This window comes from Poromitra crassiceps (assembly GCF_964638095.1).
Source record: "Poromitra crassiceps genome assembly, chromosome: 17".
NCBI classification, from domain to species: Eukaryota; Metazoa; Chordata; class Actinopteri; order Beryciformes; family Melamphaidae; genus Poromitra; species Poromitra crassiceps.
The window spans coordinates 7,074,674-7,094,673 of NC_139635.1; the positions used below are offsets into that span (position 1 = coordinate 7,074,674).

General features: G+C 46.3%; 1 protein-coding gene across 1 annotated transcript in view; it reads left to right on the forward strand.

Moving 5' to 3' along the window:
• The window catches only part of LOC310791724 (neuropilin-1a-like), a gene marked incomplete at both ends in the record, with an annotated part of 135,943 nt that overhangs the window by 28,166 nt on the left and 87,777 nt on the right, over positions 1-20,000 (forward strand). Inside the window, one exon of the mRNA XM_083653379.1 lies at positions 6,710-6,891. Coding sequence (XP_083509505.1) covers positions 6,710-6,891 — 182 coding nt within the window. The remainder of the gene's footprint in view (positions 1-6,709; positions 6,892-20,000) is intronic.

The following is a 20,000-nucleotide window of genomic DNA, read 5'->3' on the forward strand; positions in this document are numbered from 1 at the left end:
CAAGTTCATAATGGTTATGCTTTATTTGTATAGCACTTACCAAAGCTGGCTTACAAAGTGATTTATGGATACTATAGTGATTAAATTGTCAGATGTGTAGGAAAAAGCACTTTCCTAATGTAATTGGACATTAAATGGCCATATATTCATATGAAATTTGACATGTAGTTTCTTAGGATAAATTAATTCCATAACACTGGATGGCGTTTGCTGAAGTAAAAATCCACACGAAAAGAGCGGAAAGTGTGTCAGACCGAATGTGACCGACTTAGGACGCAGACATTATAAAGCCTTACCAAATATATGTTCTACAGCTGAAGCTGCAGGTAGGGCCTTCTTACAAAGACCTTATAAAGCCTTACCAAATATATTTTCTACAGCCTAAGCTGCAGGAAGACCATTCCTGAGTCCTAAATATCAGGGACGCCCTTGAGGATTATGTGACCGACTTGCAGTGGATTTTCCCATGTTGACCATCACAGATGGAAATGGGAGTCTTGCTCAGGTACGGTGATCGGCACAGATGATCTGGCAGTGTCGTGTGAAGGCTTTAACCAGACATGGGACCAAGTCACTTGGGTCCAAGTCTCAAGTAAGTCCCAAGTCATTTGGTCCAAGTCTCAAGCAAGTCCCAAGTAATTTTGTTTTGGGCAAGTCAAGTCAAGTCAAGTCACAGGTTTTGTCAAGTCAAGTCAAGTCAAGTCGAGTCCTTAGTTAAGTCAAGTCACTTTTTTTTCCACAAGGAGAGAGCAGGGAAAGGAAGCTAGGGGAGAGAATAGCAGAATGTGGGGGAGGAGAGAGCAGGGAAAGGGAGGAGGTGGGGAAGGAGAGCGGGGGGGGGTGTAGGGGAGGAGAAAGCAGGGAAAGGGAGGAGGTGGGGAAGGAGAGCGGGGGGGGTGTAGGGGAGGAGAAAGCAGGGAAAGGGAGGAGGTGGGGAAGGAGAGCGGGGGGGATGTAGGGGAGGAGAGAGCAGGGAAAGGGAGGAGGTGGGGAAGGAGAGCGGGGGGGATGTAGGGGAGGAGAGAGCAGGGAAAGGGAGGAGGTGTGGGGGGAGCGGGGGGGATGTAGGGGAGGAGAAAGCAGGGACTTTAGAAAACAAAGTGATTGAACAGAGAGGGCAATTAAAGCCAAAAGCACAATAACCCTCTAATTGCCCATAAACGTATGGAACATTTTGTCAAAATAAGGGATCATTTTGTCCTGGGCAAGAGACACAAACGTGTCTGTTGTTGACCTCATTGAGGTGTAATCCTGCATGCAACATGTGTTTTTTCTTTTTTACACACAAGTAGCAAGTAACCGTGTATATTTCCCATCTCTAGGCCCGGGTCTCTGCAGTCAGGGTTAAGGCTGAGGGATGCCACTAGGTTAGGATAGGATAGGTTAGGCTGTAGATTAGCTAGATTGTTTGCCTTGCTCTCCTCTTGTCTTGTGTTTTCTGGTTCTCTTCTCTCTCTCATTCTCTCTCCTTGTTCAATTCTGTTTATTGAGTGCTATAGTATACTTAGCAAGACAACACATGCTTGAATCAGGGCAATATAAATAAGCTTCAATGTGACACGAGGGCAAGACAGAACATTTGTCAATGTTCATAATCAAGAATAAGACATATAACAATTTGGCATTCAGCTAAAGAAAGTGTGATTTCATCACTTTATTTATGGGGAAGTTGGACTCGTAAAGTTGTTGCTGTGGTCAACACCGAGGTGAAAGGTCACGTTGGGGCTGTTGTTCTCCCCGAGTCTGCAACATTCAGTTCTGTTTGATGGTCAAACAGAGAAATGAAAAGAGAAAAAGAGAACCGAATGTTGCAGACACCTTAGTACACCAAAGTTTGAAGTAGATCCGACCAACGGTTCTCGAGATACGGGAGGAACGCATTGTTGAACCTGTTGGCAGACGCACGCACGCACACACACACACACACACACACACACACACACACACACACACACACACACACACACACACACACACACACACACACACACACACACACACACACACACACACACACACACACACACACACACACACACACACACACACACACACACACACACACCAACTCAGCTGACAACATGTTCCTCTCCCCCCTCCAACCCAGGGCTGACACATCAATTTGCATAATGTCCCAAGATGTGTCATTGTGGTTGACAAGGAAGCAACCAAATTAAGCTAAATAAGTGGTAGATAAAGTAACATTTATTTTTACCAAATTTTTACCACAAATTGTTACCTTATGATTTCATTATTTAAACAGACAAACACAAACAAGTCATCCAAGTCTTTAACTTCCAAGTCCAAGTAAGTCTCAAGTCATTTATGTTTTTGTCAAGTCAAGTCACAAGTCATCAAAACAGGGACTCGAGTCGACTCGAGTCCAAGTCACCAAGTCTCAAGTGCCCATCTCTGGCTTTAACACATCCAGACTTAACACGCTGATCTTAGCTGTTCAGATACGTTGTATAAGTGCGACTAGCCGTGCAGAGTCTTGAACAGTGTCTATTTGCATTTGCCTGTTAATTGTATGTAGGTGGAGAGAGTGATAGTGGATAGCAGTTGTGCCCCTTACTTCCAACTCAACATGTCTTGTTGTCTGTTAAGGCTGTTGTCAGTAGAGAAACTGGTCTCTCTCCTCTTCTACGTTGGAGTTCTCTCTGTGTGATTGTTGAACTCTCTGTCTCTTGGTGACAATTCTAGAAAGAAGCCCTCGCTCTTTGATTCTGAGGCACGTTTAGTGTTTTCCATCACTGAAAAATGTTCTGCTTTTTTTTGTTGTTGCTTCCAGATGTCCACAAATAAAATACACCATCAAATAAGAACAAGGCCCAAGATAACTCGTTTTTGTTTGTGTTAAGAAGTGCTTTATGGATTCTTCCCTTTAAATGTGAGTGTATGCGACTGAGAGACAATCCATGCTTATGATTGTGAGTGTGATGCAGTGTGTTCTCAGCGCTCTTGTAGCGTGTGTCCCCAGGCAGGCTACGGCCCGGTCAGCCATAGTGTCTCACAGGCATTTAGCCCTGAACTCAGCGGTCACTCAGCGGTCACTCAGTGGTCACTCAGCGGTCACACATGTTAAATGTGAAGCGCTACAGCTGTAATCCAATTAGCTGCAGTGGAGCTCAGAGAGAGGAGGATGGCTGCTGTCACACACGCAAATACTGAACATTTGAAACAACCATACACTTTAGTAAACATAGAATACACACATACATATACATACACAGACACACACAAACCTGCATACACAAACTTTGGAGTCCACTCAGCACATATTGTTGAGTACAGATGCACACATTATAGCACAGATACACACATACTGTATTAGTGAGAGAGCATATAGAAGCGCACATGCACACACACCTAGGGCTCTATCGTCGCAAAGGCGGTAAACTTGCGTTAGCGCCCATTTAGCGCCGCGCAAACCCCCGAATTGTGGGCGTGTCGGCCCGCTGTGCTTGGCATCATCTCGGCGCGAACCTCCAAACTTAGAGAAAGTTCATGCGCTAAACCACAGTTAGGAAGACGGAGACTGGTGCTCAACAGTTAGCATCAGAAGGAGAATACTGGAGCACTCCATATAGGCGTGTTTATGTCAAAAAGTATGTTTGCAGGTGTGATCATGATTATGTCCATCCCCCTTAAAAGCCACAGCGTGACAGCAGCTTCCTTTCCCCCTTGGCGTACAAACAGCGATACAGAGTGATGGAGAGAAAGAGAGAGGGCGAGAGAGAGATGGGGAGAGCGAGAGAGGGAGAGAGAGAGATTTGAGGCTGTCATGCATAGAAAATCTAATAAAACGCGTTCATGCCCACCTGTGAATCACCTGTGTATCATTGCCATTTCACACGCTGAAGAAGGGCCCGACCAAAAACAAACAAACAAACAAACAAACAAACAGTTATTCAACCTAGGACATTATAAAAAGCAATTAATGGGAACGGAATGTATGTGTGTTACTGCCATAAATGTTTTTCAGCTTTCATGCTATGTTGTTATGGACGTATGCTTATTCCCTTTCGGGCTCTCTCTCCTGCATCTCCGCTGCGGCGCTGCTTCGTGCGTAATTACGCAGCGTACTGAGAGCCGTGCTGGCGTTAAAATTGAGGGCCCTTTAAGGGGCCTCAATTGAGGGCCCCCCGCAAGGCCCTTTTTTCCAACACATTGTGCTGGAACGCCTATTTTGGCACGGGCAACGCCCAAACCTGTGTGTTTACGCTCGGAACATGGCGATGGTATCTTTGCCAGAGCGCAAAATGACACTTGCCTGGGCCACCTACCTACACCTGTGTCTGCACTTAGATTCCAGCGCAAAACTGGATGGTGGAGGCAGATGATAGCTTAAGACGCAGGGAAGATAGCATAAGAGGTGTGCAAACGATAGGGCCGTACGAAGATAGGGCCGCTACACATTTGACAGTACACACACACTCCTACAGTATAGACATCTGTGAGGATACACACACATTGAGATGTGTCAGAGTTGACAGGGGGTGTCTGCTGGTAAAGGAGGAGGTGATGCAGTGGTGGTGGGAGGAGTCACACAGATACAGCAACAGAGACAGATGAGTGCTCTCAGTGGCTCTGTGGGATCCAAACAGCCTCCTAGACCATGTGTTCATATTTCTGTTATCACAGCCCTCTCTGTGTGTGTGTGTGTGTGTGTGTGTGTGTGTGTGTGTGTGTGTGTGTGTGTGTGTGTGTGTGTGTGTGTGTGTGTGTGTGTGTGTGTCTGTGTGTGTGTGTGTGTGTGTGTGTGTGTGTGTGTGTGTGTGTCTCTCTCTCTCTCTCTCTCTCTGTGTCTCTTTCTGTCTCTCTTTTAAGACAAGTAACCTCTGTCAGCATTCAGGACAGCCGACCTCCCAAACTCTCTGGCTCAATTCACACTGCAGCTGAAAGAGTTTTCCCCCGGGCCTCCGCATAGGGTAGTATAGCGGTAGATTCCCTGCCTACCGACACGAGGGTCGCAGGTTCACGCCCCCGGGTTACCTCCGGCTTGGTCGGGCATCCATACAGAGACGATTGTGGGTGCGAAGCCGGATTGGGGGTATGTGTCCTGGTCGCGGCACAAGCGCCTCCTCTGGTCGGTCGGGAGCGCCTGGTCGGGGCGGAAGGGAACTGGTGGGAATGGCGTCATCAATCCTCCCACGTGCTACTTCCTGGCGGTGAAGCTCCCTACTGCCAGGTGAAAAGAAGTGGCTGGCAACTGCGCATGTGTGGGAGGAAGCGTGGTGCTAGTCTCGGCTCTCCCCAGATCGACAGAGGGGTCGAGCAGCGACCGGGGCAGCAGGGGAGAAGAAATTGGCCGAGTACAATTGGGGAGAAAAAGAGGGGGGGGGGGGCATAATAATAATAATAATAATAATAATAATAATAATAAAAGAGTTTTCCCCCTCGCATGAGGCGGAGCTGATGTTGTCATGAAGTCACTTTATTTTTTTAATTCTGATTTGGACCAAATGGATCTGTGATACAAACACGAATATGGCAGGGCGTTCAAACCACATGCATTCTGTATTTAAATGCTGAAATGTAAGTTTGAGGCAGTAGCCATGACAATATTGAACCTACCTGAGCCAACTGCCATAAGTTTGACTCCCGCAGCAGCTTGGCTGAGCAGCTTCATGGAAGACCACGAGACAAAACAACGGAACGAAAGCCAAAACACCAACGTGATTGTTATTTGAGGAGACGCTTCTTTTTGACATCACTGTCAGTTCATATTGTAGTAGATGTGGGTTACATCCCAGAATAGATATGAACTGTCGTAAAAAAAAACAGAGAAATTATTGAGAATTGATGCTGAAGGCCTGCAGTGTGACTGTAGCTTCAGTCTCTGTCTCTCTCTGAGAATCACAAAGCAAGACATTTGATTCTGAAAAATACTTACAGATGTAATGTGGCCAGCAGGTAGCGCTGTGCTAGCCTGGGTAAACCCAGCCTCCACGTGACCTCTATCTATCCGCTCTCAGTCAGCACATAGATAGAGGTCACGTGAAGGCTGGGTTTACCCAGGCTAGCTCTGTGCAGTAAGTAAACCTCACTCCCCCGAGGCCTCAAGAGATTCTCTAGCGACAGATGCTAGAGCTCATGGGCTCATGGGCTTTACCCTCCTTGCTAGACCCGCCTCCCATGCTGGAGGTTCCCGGTTCGATCCCCAGCTGCGGGGGAACTACACATTGCAGGTTACACGGAGACTTCCAGAGTTTCACAGTGCATAGATCTGTTGGTACAAATACAAGAGGACCTCACATACAGTGTAGAGGGCAGTTATTTTGTTTACCATAAACCAAAGAATATACTATCACTCTTTGAGGGCCTATAATAATTTTTGGAAGGCTAAATTTGGCCCAGACACCACAGCAGCAGCCGTGCATATTACTCATGCATACATTCAACAGCAGTCTGACAATATGGTTGCAGCTGTAGACAGAATTGTATTGCCGAATAATGCATCGGTCCAGTGTACCGTGAGGATGTTTTCTTCAATATAATGAAATGCATGAAATCCACAATGAAAGCGCATTCATTCAACTCTCAGCACCATTGTAAATGAGGATTTGTCCTCAATGGGTTTTCAGATTATCTACGTATAAAGGTAAATCAATCCAAACGTCATGGCTTGTGTTCTGAACACCTACGCTTGTGGCAGCAGCAGAAACCAAACCCTCCTGACCCGTCTCGTCTCCGCTCTCTCCCTCAGGTACGACTATGTTGAAGTTTACAACGGCGGGAGCGAGCAGGCGCCCATGCTGGGAAGGTTCTGTGGGAAGATCGCGCCGTCGCCCATCATCTCCAGTGGCAGCCAGCTCCTCATCAAGTTTGTGTCTGACTACGAGACCCACGGGGCGGGCTTCTCCGTGCGCTACGAGGTCTTCAAGACAGGTGAGCACTCTCGGTTTGGATGGGAGGGTGTTTTCAAAGCGGTGGAAAGGTGGACTAGCTGGCGGAGAGGCTGTCCTGTAGCGGAGAACTCGCCGGTTTGTAGGGCTGGTTACGGTTGAAAAATTACAATCCCAGTACCATTGTGATACCGATACCAATATATTATTTTTTATTTATTTTTATTTAGCCTTTATTTAACCAGGTCAGTCCCATTAAGACACAATGATCTCTTTTCCAAGGGAAGCCTGGCCAAGACAGCAGCTTAAAACATTGAGTTTCAACAGTTAAAACAGACAATGCAGAATTACATAATAAGACAACACCAGATCAAACAACAACAACAACAATATATACAAATACAATCTGGTCAGAGCAATAAAGTTAAATAATGGGACTTTCATGTAAAGCAGGAGCAAGAAAGATATGAGGCTGATTCCAAATTACTTACAAGGTTTTTAAATGTTCCAAGAGAAACTATTTCCTTCAGGTTCAGAGTGTTCTGTAGTGAAGTCCAAGCAGCGGGTGCAAAATGCATAAAGGAGTGCTTGCCGAATTCAGTGCGAACTTTGGGGACATTTAGCAGATAGTAGTCGTTGGAACGTAAGGAGTAAGTACTCTGGGTTCTTGAAATATAGCCACATAAATAATGGGGGAGTAGGCCTAAAATGGCTTTATATATAAAAAGGTGCATGCAGCCAATGAGGGCCACTCAACTCTGCCATATAAAGTACAGTGGTGAGTGAGGGCTTTGCAACTTGTAATGAATCTCAGGGCACCATGGTACACAGAGTCCAGAGATTGCAGACATTTTGCAGGAGCATTCGTATTTCATTTGAGACCTTTCTCCTCTGTAGTATAGCTGTACTTTTGAAGGTTTTGGTGGCATCACGGCACGCTGGACTTCCAGCTCTGTCACATACACCACACTCGACTTCACTGTATGGGCTCTGCGTGGGTTCTGCCGTAGTGAGCCAATCACACGTCACATTAAGTCAAACACTTGCAGTGATTGGCTGTGAGCAAAACCATACAAAAAGGCATTTTTTTCTAGATCTGTGTACAAAAAGGTTTGGATGCAGGTATCATTTGACTGGAGAAGTTTCGATACTACTTGGTACTGGGTCATTTTGATCCATACCTTAAAGTCCCTGGAAACCAAAATCCACAAAAACGTTCTAACTATGTGATGTGATGAACTCAAAATGCTAAATAATAATAAAATATTTCTGGTTTCCAGGGACTTTAAAGGTATTGAATAGCGATACCCAGGCCTATACTGCTCTGAGCTGATGTACGTCCATCAACATGTTTTCCTATGGAAATGCCCTCAAGCGAGACACTGAACCTGCTTTTTTCATTGTGGTTTGCTAGAAGTGGAGCTCCAATTGCTCTGCTGTTTTCGATACACTCCACTGAATGTGATAAATCGCTTCATGGAAAACAGCCAATTTAAATTCAATTGCGGTTCAGCCAAGTTTCCTTAGGACTCTGTGGTTAGTTCTCGAGCTCCTGGATCAATGTCATACATCACTTTTGTAGACGTGATGAAAAATATTCTACAATAAATGACTTAGCCGTTTTGCATACAGTGTATCGCAGGAGGGGCTGTTCAAGGGCAGCGTGTGACGATAACAAATTAAACGGACTGAATTTGTAATGGCGCCTTTTCCTCTCTGCCTTAAACTGCTTAAATTTCCCACTCAACAAAAGCTCTTGTGTTTTCTCGGCTGTATGAGTATGAAGCCGATAACCAGCAAACTTAAATAACCCTTCAGGGAATATAACGATTGAGAATGTTTCGCCCCGGCCAAGAGCTTCAGGTCCAAGGTTGTCCAAACAGCCCGAGCTATAACCTCTGGTACACTGACCTCTTAGCTGCCAGCCAAATGAACTCAAAGACCCAGAATTCACTTGGAGGAACAGAGACCCCCAGCTGGGGCAGGATGCTAGCTGGATAGACCCACATAAACATTGCCTGTCAAGAGAGGAACCTTGCTCCCATGTCCTACATTTGTATTGGCTCGTCCCTCGGGTCCACTTGAGTGGACGCCAAATAGAGAGTCTCCTGTGTCCACTTGAATTTCCGCCAATGGGGACCGGAGATGAATCTGATCATAAATAAACATACACTTCAACTATTTTTTTCCTTCGGACCCCCTGAGAGCAATAACCATTGACACAATCACAGATACTGTAGATCATGCTAGGAATAACCCACCGCCCATCCCCCTGTGTCCTTTTGTGGAAAGGTACTGCATTGTGTGAAAAATGGATAGGTAAGAGAGGTCGTTTGTACTTAAATGAGTAGAGCGAGAGAGTAACACTGGCAGAGTGAGGGGTTCCATTAACATGAGAGACACCCGTGCTAAAAATGTCTGTGCTCATGGGGCGTAAATTAATTAAAGCCTAAGGTTTTCCCTGCATCTGATATCACTCGCTCCCAAAACTTCTAAACCCACTTCTATCCGCTAGACGTCTGGGAGCGAAGTAGAGCGATGACTGATGACTGACAGAGTGTTACTGTAAAGTCAACTTGGGCATAAATTATTCAAAGTAGGTCAGACGAATGACGATCTTGAATGTGCATCTGATTGGATTATTTTCTTCACTATGGCTTCCAAATAGAGTTCTGCAGATCTATGCTCTCCATTCTAATGATAAAAAACGACACATCAAGTGTAGAGCCCATCTTGCCGTACATGTTTATAATTAATAATTAATAATTATAGCTTGTTTTGTGAAAGTCACTTTGGATATAGCATCCACTAATTGGAGTTTAGGGTTCTAAAGGTTAATGTATGGTTACTGCGGTGTGTCGGTGCGGTGCGGTGTGAGCGGGGAGTGCGGACCTTCTGCAGAGTGTCTGTGGATGGTCCGCACCGAACTCCGGGCTCCTCTATACACAATTATATGTACCGGTTCTGTGGATCTCTAAGCCCCTGTTCACACTATACGCCGAAGCAACGCTCAACCTAAGCTCGACCTACGCTGAACCCACAAGTTTCATTTAGGCGTCCTTGTTAACAGGCGAAGCCGTTCACACCTCCCACGTTCACAAGCCACGCTGAAGCGATCGTTCAGGATTCACACCTATTTTCCAAGCGTGGCGCGTGAAGCTGCCACGCATGAAGTCAATGGGAGTTGTGGGCAGGTTCAAGGCCCCCCGAGGAGGCGCTGAGAGAAAAAGAGAAGGCTTCTTGTGTGAACGGTTAGGCGTCAGTTCAGCGTGTGGCTGCCTCAAGCTTCAGCTCTACTTACGTTCGGCGTCCTGTGTGAACAAGGGCTAAGGGCTTCTTTCCGTCTCTAAAGACTCTCACTTCGTTAGGCTCTTTCCAAAATCTAAGATTTGCTGTCTTGTATTAAACAGCTTCACCATTCAAACTCCCCACTTTTTCACCTTGTTGCCATAACAACGTTTAAAACTCAAGATTAGCCAGGGGGGAAGGTGGCTAACTTTCCAACTTTATTTTATTTTATTCTATTAGTTTATTGGACAGGGACAGAGCATATTAATTAACTCTTAGAACAAATGTAAATATGTCAGATTATAGCCAGAGGCTAGTTTACATCTGTAGTCCCTCAAATAAGTCAGTCATAATGTTTACAGTAACAGGCGGTAGTGTAGCGTAGATTCCCTGACTACCAACATGAGGGTTGCAGGTTCGCGCCCCTGTGTTACCTCCGTCTTGGTCAGGCGTCCATACAGGCACGATTGGCTGTGTCTGCGGGTGGGAAGCCAGATTAGGGGTATGTGTCCTTGTCGCTGCACTAGCGCCTCCTCTGGTCGGTTGGGGCGCCTGTTCGGGGCGGAAGGGAACTGGAGTCATCCTCACACGTGCTACATTCTGCCGGGTGAAGCTCCCCGCTGTCAGGTGAAAAGAAGCTGCTGGCAACTGCGCACGTGTCGGAGGAAGCATGGTGCTAGTCTACGGCTCTCCCCAGGTCAGCAGAGGGTGGAGGTGTGACCAGGGCAGCTGGGGGGGAAATTGGCCAAGTACAATTGGGGAGAAAATTGGGGAACATCTGAAATAATAATAATAATAATAATAATAATAATAATAATAATAATACTAATAATAATAATAATAATAATACATATTTACAGTAACAGTCAGTCCTAGTTCTCCTAGTCCAACCTGAGAATCTAAGTAAAATAATCTAACCAGACTAGTCTTAAACTAAGCTTTATACTGGCCCCAAAGTCTTGGGTTTAGACTTAGGTTAATGCAGCCTGCAGGTGCAAAAAAGTCTTGGGTCTAGACGGGTTAATGCAGCATGCAGGTGGAACATGGTCTTGGGTCTAGACTTGGGTTAATGCAGCCAGCAGGTGGAACAGAGTATTGGGTCTAGACTTGGGTTAATGCAGCATGCAGGTGGACAGGGTCTTGGGTCTAGACTTGGGTTAATGCAGCCTGCAGGTGGACAGGGTCTTGGGTCTAGACTTGGGTTAATGCAGCCTGCAGGTGGAACAGAGTCTTGGGTCTAGACTTGGGTTAATGCAGCCTGCAGGTGGAACAGAGTCTTGCGTCTAGACTTGGGTTAATGCAGCCTGCCGGTGGAGCAGAGTCTTGGGTATAGACTTGAGTTAATGCAGCCTGCAGGTGGAACAGAGTCTTTGGTCTAGACTTGAGTTAATGGAGCCTGCAGGTGAAACAGATTATTAGGTCTAGACTTGGTTTAATGCATCCAGCAGGTGGAACAGAGTCTTGGGTCTAGACTTGGGTTAATGCAGCCTGCCGGTGGAGCAGAGTCTTGGGTCTAGACTTGGGTTAATGCATCCAGCAGGTGAAACAGAGTCTTGGGTCTAGACTTGCATCCAGCAGGTGGAACAGAGTCTTGGGTGTAGACTTGGGTTAATGCATCCAGCAGGTGGAACAGAGTCTTGGGTGTAGACTTGGGTTAATGGAGCCTGCAGGTGAAACAGGGTCTTGGGTCTAGACTTGCATCCAGCAGGTGGAACAGAGTCTTGGGTGTAGACTTGGGTTAATGCATCCAGCAGGTGGAACAGAGTCTTGGGTGTAGACTTGGGTTAATGGAGCCTGCAGGTGAAACAGAGTCTTGGGTCTAGACTGCATCCAGCAGGTGGAACAGAGTCTTGGGTCTAGACTTGGGTTAATGCATCCAGCAGGTGGAACAGAGTCTTGGGTGTAGACTTGGGTTAATGGAGCCTGCAGGTGGAACATAGTCTTGGGTCTAGACTTGGGTTAATGGAGCCTGCAGGTGAAACAGGGTCTTGGGTCTAGACTTGGTTTAATGTATCCAGCAGGTGGAACAGAGTCTTGGGTCTAGACTTGGGTTAATCCAGCCTGCTGGTGAAACAGAGTCTTGGGTCTAGACTTGGGTTAATCCAGCCTGCTGGTGAAACAGAGTCTTGGGTCTAGACTTGGGTTAATCCAGCCTGCTGGTGAAACAGAGTCTTGGGTCTAGACTTGGGTTAATCCAGCCTGCTGGTGAAACAGAGTCTTGGGTCTAGACTTGGGTTAATGCAGCCTGCAGGTGGAACAGAGTCTTGGGTCTAGACTTGGTTTAATGCATCCAGCAGGTGAAACAGAGTCTTGGGTCTAGACTTGGGTTAATGCATCCAGCAGGTGAAACAGAGTCTTGGGTCTAGACTTGGGTTAATGCATCCAGCAGGTCTTGGACTGGAAACCTGGGGGGTTGGGTCTGTCCCTGTGTGATGATGTCAGCTCTGAGGGCCTGCAGGCTGCTGCCCCTCCCGCCTTATGTTTGTCAGAGAGACACTGCTTCCTGTTGTTGTTAAGCACTTCCTGCCACCGGCTTCTGTTCTGCTACAAAACCAGCTGGGAAATTTCCACCGGTGTGTGTGTGTGTGTGTGTGTGTGTGTGTGTGTGTGTGTGTGCCGGAGAGGGGGGGGGGACTTGGTGTCTTTCTGAGTAGACTACACATCTTTATCTACGCGGTATATGTGTGTCTGTGTACGTGCACATGTGTCTGTATTAAGGATGGGAATCACCAGAGGCGCCACAATACGATCTTGTCACGATACTTACGATATATTATATTATTGTGATTTTGAAACATTTCGCGATATGCTGAGTATACGCCTATTTCACATCCCACCCAAATCAGCCATTTTGTGTCGAAAAGGCAGGAAGTAAAACAGGTGATTAGATTGATTGGACCCATTTAGGTGTTCCACTCCCGGGGCTCAAATCAATGTCTTGCTTGCACCCCTTTTACTTTCCTGCCTTTTAGACACTAAATGGCTGATTTGGGTGGGATGTGAAATAGGCTAATTGCATAGCTGAGTATTGCCGTAACATATGCTGAGTATTGCCGTAACATATGCTGAGTATTGCCGTAACATAGCTGAGTATTGCCGTAACATAGCTGAGTATTGCCGTAACATAGCTGAGTATTGCCGTAACATAGCTGAGTATTGCCGTAACATAGCTGAGTATTGCCGTAACATAGCTGAGTATTGCCGTAACATAGCTGAGTATTGCCGTAACATAGCTGAGTATTGCCGTAACATATGCTGAGTATTGCCGTAACATAGCTGAGTATTGCCGTAACATAGCTGAGTATTGCCGTAAGGAAAACTTAGGTAGGCCGTATAAGGGTGGGAATCACCAGAGGCCCCCACGATACAATAGTATCACAATACCGAATCATGATACAATATTATTGCAATTTTGAAAGACTAGAAATCTTGCACGTTACGTTTGCTCAATCCCTAGGCTTGCTCGCTGCGCGGGCTCACCCGCCCTGCAGCTCACCCACTGCCTGGCCTCGCCTGCTCTATTGGCGCACAATTTGCATCACTGATGACATCACTCACTGATGACATCACAATTGCTCGAGTGACAGATAGAGAGAACACTTACTCCCTTTTATATAAGAGAAGAAGATTGATATTTGGTATGTATATCGATACAATATTGCCACACAAAATATCACGATACTATGCTGTAGCGATTTTTGTGTGTATCTGTCTTTCTGTGTGCATACATGTACTGTGTGTGTGTGTGTGTGTGTGTGTGTGTGTGTGTGTGTGTGTGTGTGTGTGTGTGTGTGTGTGTGTGTGTGTGTCTGTGTGTGTGTGTGTGTGTGTGTGTGTGTGTGTGTGTGTGTGTGTGTGTGTGTGTGTGTGTGTAGCAGACAGGTGTGTGGGACCCCAGGCTCATTTAGCTAATGGGCTGTTTGTCCTTGGAGGCTGCAGGGTGACCTGCTGATGAGATGGATGCTCTGGCATAACAGAAGGGCTCCAATCTAGGACAGTGTCTTGTGTGCGTGTGTGTTCCTGTGTGTGTGTGTGTGTGTGTGTTAGTGTGTGTGTTAGTGTGTGTGCACGTGTGTTCACGCGTGTGTGTGTGTGTGCGTGTGTGTTCCTGTGTGTTTGTGTGTGTGTTAGTGTGTGTGTTAGTGTGTGTGCACGTGTGTTCACGCGTGTGTGTGTGTGCGTGTGTGTTCCTGTGTGTTTGTGTGTGTGTGTTAGTGTGTGTGTTAGTGTGCGTGCACATGTGTTCACGCGTGTGTGTGTGTGTGCGTGTGTGTTCCTGTGTGTTTGTGTGTGTGTGTTAGTGTGCGTGCACGTGTGTTCACGCGTGTGTGTGTGTGTGTGTGTGTTCGCGCATGTGTGTGTGTGTGTGTGTGTGTGCGTGTGTGTTGGCCTCAATACGGGTCCTCTGCCCTCTAACAAGTTAAAAGCAGCACCTGTGCTCACCCAGGTCATCCCCCTGCCAGTCTGTCTTGCTTATCGGGGCGTTGCAAAAACCCCTGTGGGCCCGTTTCGGGCACCTGGTTCCACAGCAGACCCGGCCAATGGCGTCTGGATGCAAAGGCAGTCATTTCCATTCAAGCCACATTTCAAATCCATTACAGCAGCATGTTGCAGCTCCCACACTGGCACCACTGAAACAAGATCAAGTTTCTTTTTTAGGTTTTCTTTTTTAAATCATTTCCTTGTCCGGATTCTTCTCCCATTTTCTCCACAATCCTACTCCAATTCCCCCTGTTGCTCCACCCCCTCTCCCGATCTGGGTAGAGTTGTAGACTAGCACACTGCTTCCTTCCTCCGATGCATGTGCATGTTGTCAGTCGCTTTTTTTCACCTGACAGCAAGGAGTTTCCCTGGGCAGACAGGGGAGGCACTCATGCACCGACCAGGACACACATACCCCTTAATCTGGTTTCATACCCGCCAATTGTGCCTGTATGGACGCCCGACTAAGCCGGAGGTATTAAAGCTGGGGACTCGAACCTGTGACCCTCGCGTTGGCACGGTGGGCAGGGAATCTACCACTGCCCCACCCGGACGTTCCCCTCTGTGTGTGTCTGTCTCTAATCCAAGTCAGTTGTAATGTTTCGGATTAGTAAAGCTGATTTGGAAAGGGCAAAAAAAATAGACTTCTTCAATATCACAACAAAGTTTGGATGCTCGCTTCAAGTGGATTTTGTTGCTGTAAGGAATTCTGTGTTACAGTAAATGGCGACGGAAACACATTTGTTGAATAAATGATGATGTAGGACTGATTGGATCGACAAATGGTTCAAAATCGATGTGCATCAGTTCAAAAGTGGCTTTGCCAATCCTGACCTGCCTCTCATATAAGATACTCATCATAGTTGTGTGGCCTAATGGCCATTAGGTGGTGCATTAGAACAGTGCTTCTCAACCTGGCGTCCGGGGACCACCGGGGGGTCCCTGTTATCTCTCTGCCTACAGTACAGACAGTCTGTTATCTCTCTACCTACAATAGAGACAGTCTGTTATCTCTCTACCTACAATAGAGACAGTCTGTTATCTCTCTACCTACAATAGAGACAGTCTGTTATCTCTCTACCTACAATACAGACAGTCTGTTACCTCTCTACCTACAATACAGACAGTCTGTTATCTCTCTACCTACAATACAGACAGTCTGTTATCTCTCTACCTACAATACAGACAGTCTGTTATCTCTCTACCTACAATACAGACAGTCTGTTATCTCTCTAACTACAGTACAGACATTCTGTTATCTCTCTACCTACAATAGAGACAGTCTGTTATCTCTCTAACTACAGTACAGACAGTCTGTTATCTCTCTACCTACAATACAGACAGTCTGTTATCTCTCTACCTACAATACAGACAGTCTGTTATCTCTCTACCTACAATACAGACAGTCTGTTATCTCTCTACCTACAATACAGACAGTCTGTTATCTCTCTACCTACAGTACAGACATTCATGGAGCTCTGGACAAAATCATTTCTGACAAGAAAAATATTCTCAGATTTGTATTTGGATGAAATGAGGATCGTTGATATGAAAAAGTTTGAGAATATTTTAGTATATTAATATATATATATTAGAATATCACCAAGTGTATCTCCTGCTTGCAGATGGATGCATGAAATCACATTAGCCAACATGATCTGGCACTAAGAGCAATAACAGCTTGCCGAATACCAATCAACTCTTGATAGACTCTTTCCATTTGTCTGTTGGAAGTGTTTTTTCTGACGTTCAGGAAGCCAATTTATTCACTTGAACCGTGAGGGAAATACCAAATTCACGTTTGTTTTTTTCAGAAGTTTGCATAAAAACTTGACAAATGACAGATGAAAACATTGCTTATGTCTCTCCATACCGCTCTGTCTCTTCCTCTGTTTTCCTCTGTTTATCTCCCTCTATCTCTCCTCCCTCCTCTCCTCCCTCTGTCATTACGATAAGAAAACCCCCAAAACGTCGTCCCATAAACGCCGACTCTCGTTCAGATGACAAGCTCCGTTTGCCGTTAAAGACAGCGTTGGCCGGTTCGGGGTGAAACCTCTTGGACTAATGAGCGTCGCCTGGGATACATCCGCCTCTCACAACCCTAACCATAACCATAACCCTAACCATAACTCCACCCTCCTCTCACCGCCCCAACACACATCGGAGGGTTTACAAATGATAGCCAAGTGAGCCTTCTTCAGCCTGAAACTATATTTGCCCCGGCTCTCCCCGTTCCAAACCAGAAACACATGTCGGGGCGGTTTGGTTGGGAGCTATTTTCCAGCCCGCGGTTCAGAGGGTCCTGATGATAAAAGAGAGAGGGGAGGATGGAGGGATGAGAGAAGGGAGGATGGAGAGATGAGAGAAGGGATGAGAGGAGCGTGCCATGCTCTCTGACGAAAGGTCTACTTCATTAGCGACCCTAACGTTCACAAAGCACAACGATATGCTTGAGAACACACCATAGCATGGAAACTCTGTCAGTCAAGTGTACACAACCTCTCTACGTAAACACACATAGATGCCACACATACAGATACACACTCACTCTACTCCTGATTTTTAGGGACAATCTGGTCCTTTTCGGGGGGCAATTTATTGAAGTATGAAATAATGCATTTATGTTGCATTTTGGCAAATAGACACTTAATTAGTATCACTAAGATTTGTTTTAAAAGTTCCCCACTGCTTGAGACTGGAAGCAAGTACTGCTGGCTGTAAGGTGGCAACGAAGGTGCAGACGTGAAGTGTGTTGATACGGGGAGTATTTTGATTTTTGTTAAGATGCTGATGGTTTCGAATGTGTTAGAGAATGTAGCCAACCTACAGTAACAAATTAGATAAAAGAGGTCGGTGGTTCGATCCCCGGCTCCTCCAGTCTGCATGTCGAAGTGTCCTTGGGCAAGATACCGAAATCCCTCAATTGCTCCTGATGGTTGTGCCAGCATGCCTCCATGATCCATCGGTGTGTGTGTGTGTGTGTGTGTGTGCGCGTGCGCGTGCGCGCGTGTGTGTGTGTGTGTGTGTGACTGTATAGGCAGTTTTAAGCGATTCTGATAAAAGCGCTATATAAATGCAGGACATTTACATACCCAGTACACACACATAAACAACCTCTTCCACACGTGCAGTTTTACTCCACCCCTCTGCACACGTGTGTGTGACACACACACACACACACACACACACACACACACACACACACACACACACACACACACACACACACACACACACACCAAACGTGCCAGCTGAGCGGGATTGAAGTCTGCCTCTTCCCTCGCCGCTCATCCTTCCACACCATTCATCACGTCGGCCTTTTAATGACGCCACCTGTGTCACCAGCAAGGGGTCCAGTGTGTGTGTGTGTGTGTGTGTGTGTTTGTGTGTGTGTGTGTGTGTGTGTGTGTGTGTGTGTGTGTGTGTGTGTGTGTGTGAGTGTGTGTGGGTGTGGGTGTGGGTGTGGGTGTGGGTGTGTGCGTGCGTGCGTGCGTGCGGGCGTGCGTGCGTGCGTGCGTGTGTGTGTGTGTGTGTGTGTGTGTGTGTGCATGTACTCATGTCTAGCGGCATGCTCAGATGACTTGCAGGTCACATCTGGCCTGGCAACATGAGTTCCCCCCCCCCCCCCCCCCTCCTCCTCAGGGATGCTCTCCTCTCCTCAGCACCTCATGTCTGTCTCGTCTTCCTCCTGAGTGATCAGTCTCTGTCTCCTCACCGGCGGCCAGGTGTGACCTGCCTGCCTGCCAGGTGTGACGTGCCTGCCCCCTGCTGGCCAGGTGTGACCTGCCTGCCGGCAATGTGAAAGACAAGCCGTGGTGGAAAAGGCAATAACATCATACATGTAACTGTAATGACCATTTTTATTTGAATGAAATATAAAGGAGACAGCGTTGTCGACTTCCTGTTTACATTTTTTCACTAGCAAGGAGGTGCGCGCCGCTGTCAAAGAGTGGGATCGTTTGGCTTATTTGATCCGAAATGGCTAAAAATAGTAACGTTGTGTGGTTGCATAGCGGTGATATTTTACAAAAACGAGGGGAATGTCAGTGACACTGACATCAGTGTATTGGCGATGTCAAAGGGTGGCGATTGACATCTGACTGAAGATCGTGCAACTCTAGTAGGCTATCATCTCCCTTGTTGCATTTTTAAACTGGCAGATGGGGGACAAAGAAATGATTCAACTTTTAGTTGTTTACTCACCAAATTTGGCCCTCTTCCAAATAATCCAGCCACGTAACTAACGCTACGTCCATTCATGAAAATAATGATGGGACATTAAAGGTCTGGTTTAGGAGGAAGAAATGTAGGATGTATGATGTGTGGGATTCAATGGCAATTTTTTCTTTCCAAACCGGCTGTTTGTGAAAGAACATGATTAGATGGCTAAACCTACAGTTTGTGTTTGTTAGTTACAATTATGCTGACAGGAGAGCTGAGCAGGTGGTGACATGAAAGTTATTGAGAAAAGGAGAAGATACTGAATAATGACATCAGTATAATCCTAATGTTGATTTAAAATGAGATATTCCTCTAAATATGGGTAAAAAAGATTAAAAAAAAACCTCAAAGCCACCTCCCCTCATGCCGTCCTCGACCCTACCAACTTTGAGACCAAAACGACGCCCTTGCACCTGTCCAAGAAGAAGAGAACTATGGAAACTAATTAGAAGTATTAGATTTCTATACATTAAGATGCTGACCATTGTATTTTTGCACAGGGAGATAAAAAGTGTGGAAGTGCCAAATATGGGAGGAGGCAGATGAAACCGACATAAACCCGGCACCTTCAGCGATGGAGGGTAACTACAGTAGTTGACTGACATTAGAAGTTTACTGTTGGAGAGGCGGCTCACAGATCCTATGATAATATGATCATATTATAGTTGCTACCTCAGTAACATCTGTCGGTTGATGCTCTTTTATTGTCATCATCGTCATCGTGTGAAAACCGTGTGACATCATCCTCTTTCTTCGATGTTTTGTCATGTCGATGATGATGAACTTTGAGTATAGTGATTGTTTTTTTTCTCCAAAATATAGATATTTCAAAATGAATAACATAGCTGCCCTCTGGCCAGTTTGCTGGTGGGATGAATTGGGGTCGAAGTAATGATTAAGTTACACAAGCTGCATTACATCCTGCTGTTTTGCATTTATATTCAAACTTGCCTCTATTCATTTCCTTTAATTTCCTGTTAAGCTTGGGGGCATGGTGGCTCAGTGGTAGAGCTGTCGCCTCACAGCTAGAAGGTCCTGCGTTCGATTCCCACCTGGGACGCTGTGAGCGCCGAAGGAGTGCGTGCCCGTCTGCATGTCCTCGAGTGCCCACCGCCCGGGTGGGGTCGTCAAAAAGGGCCTTTCTGTGTGAAGTTTGCATGT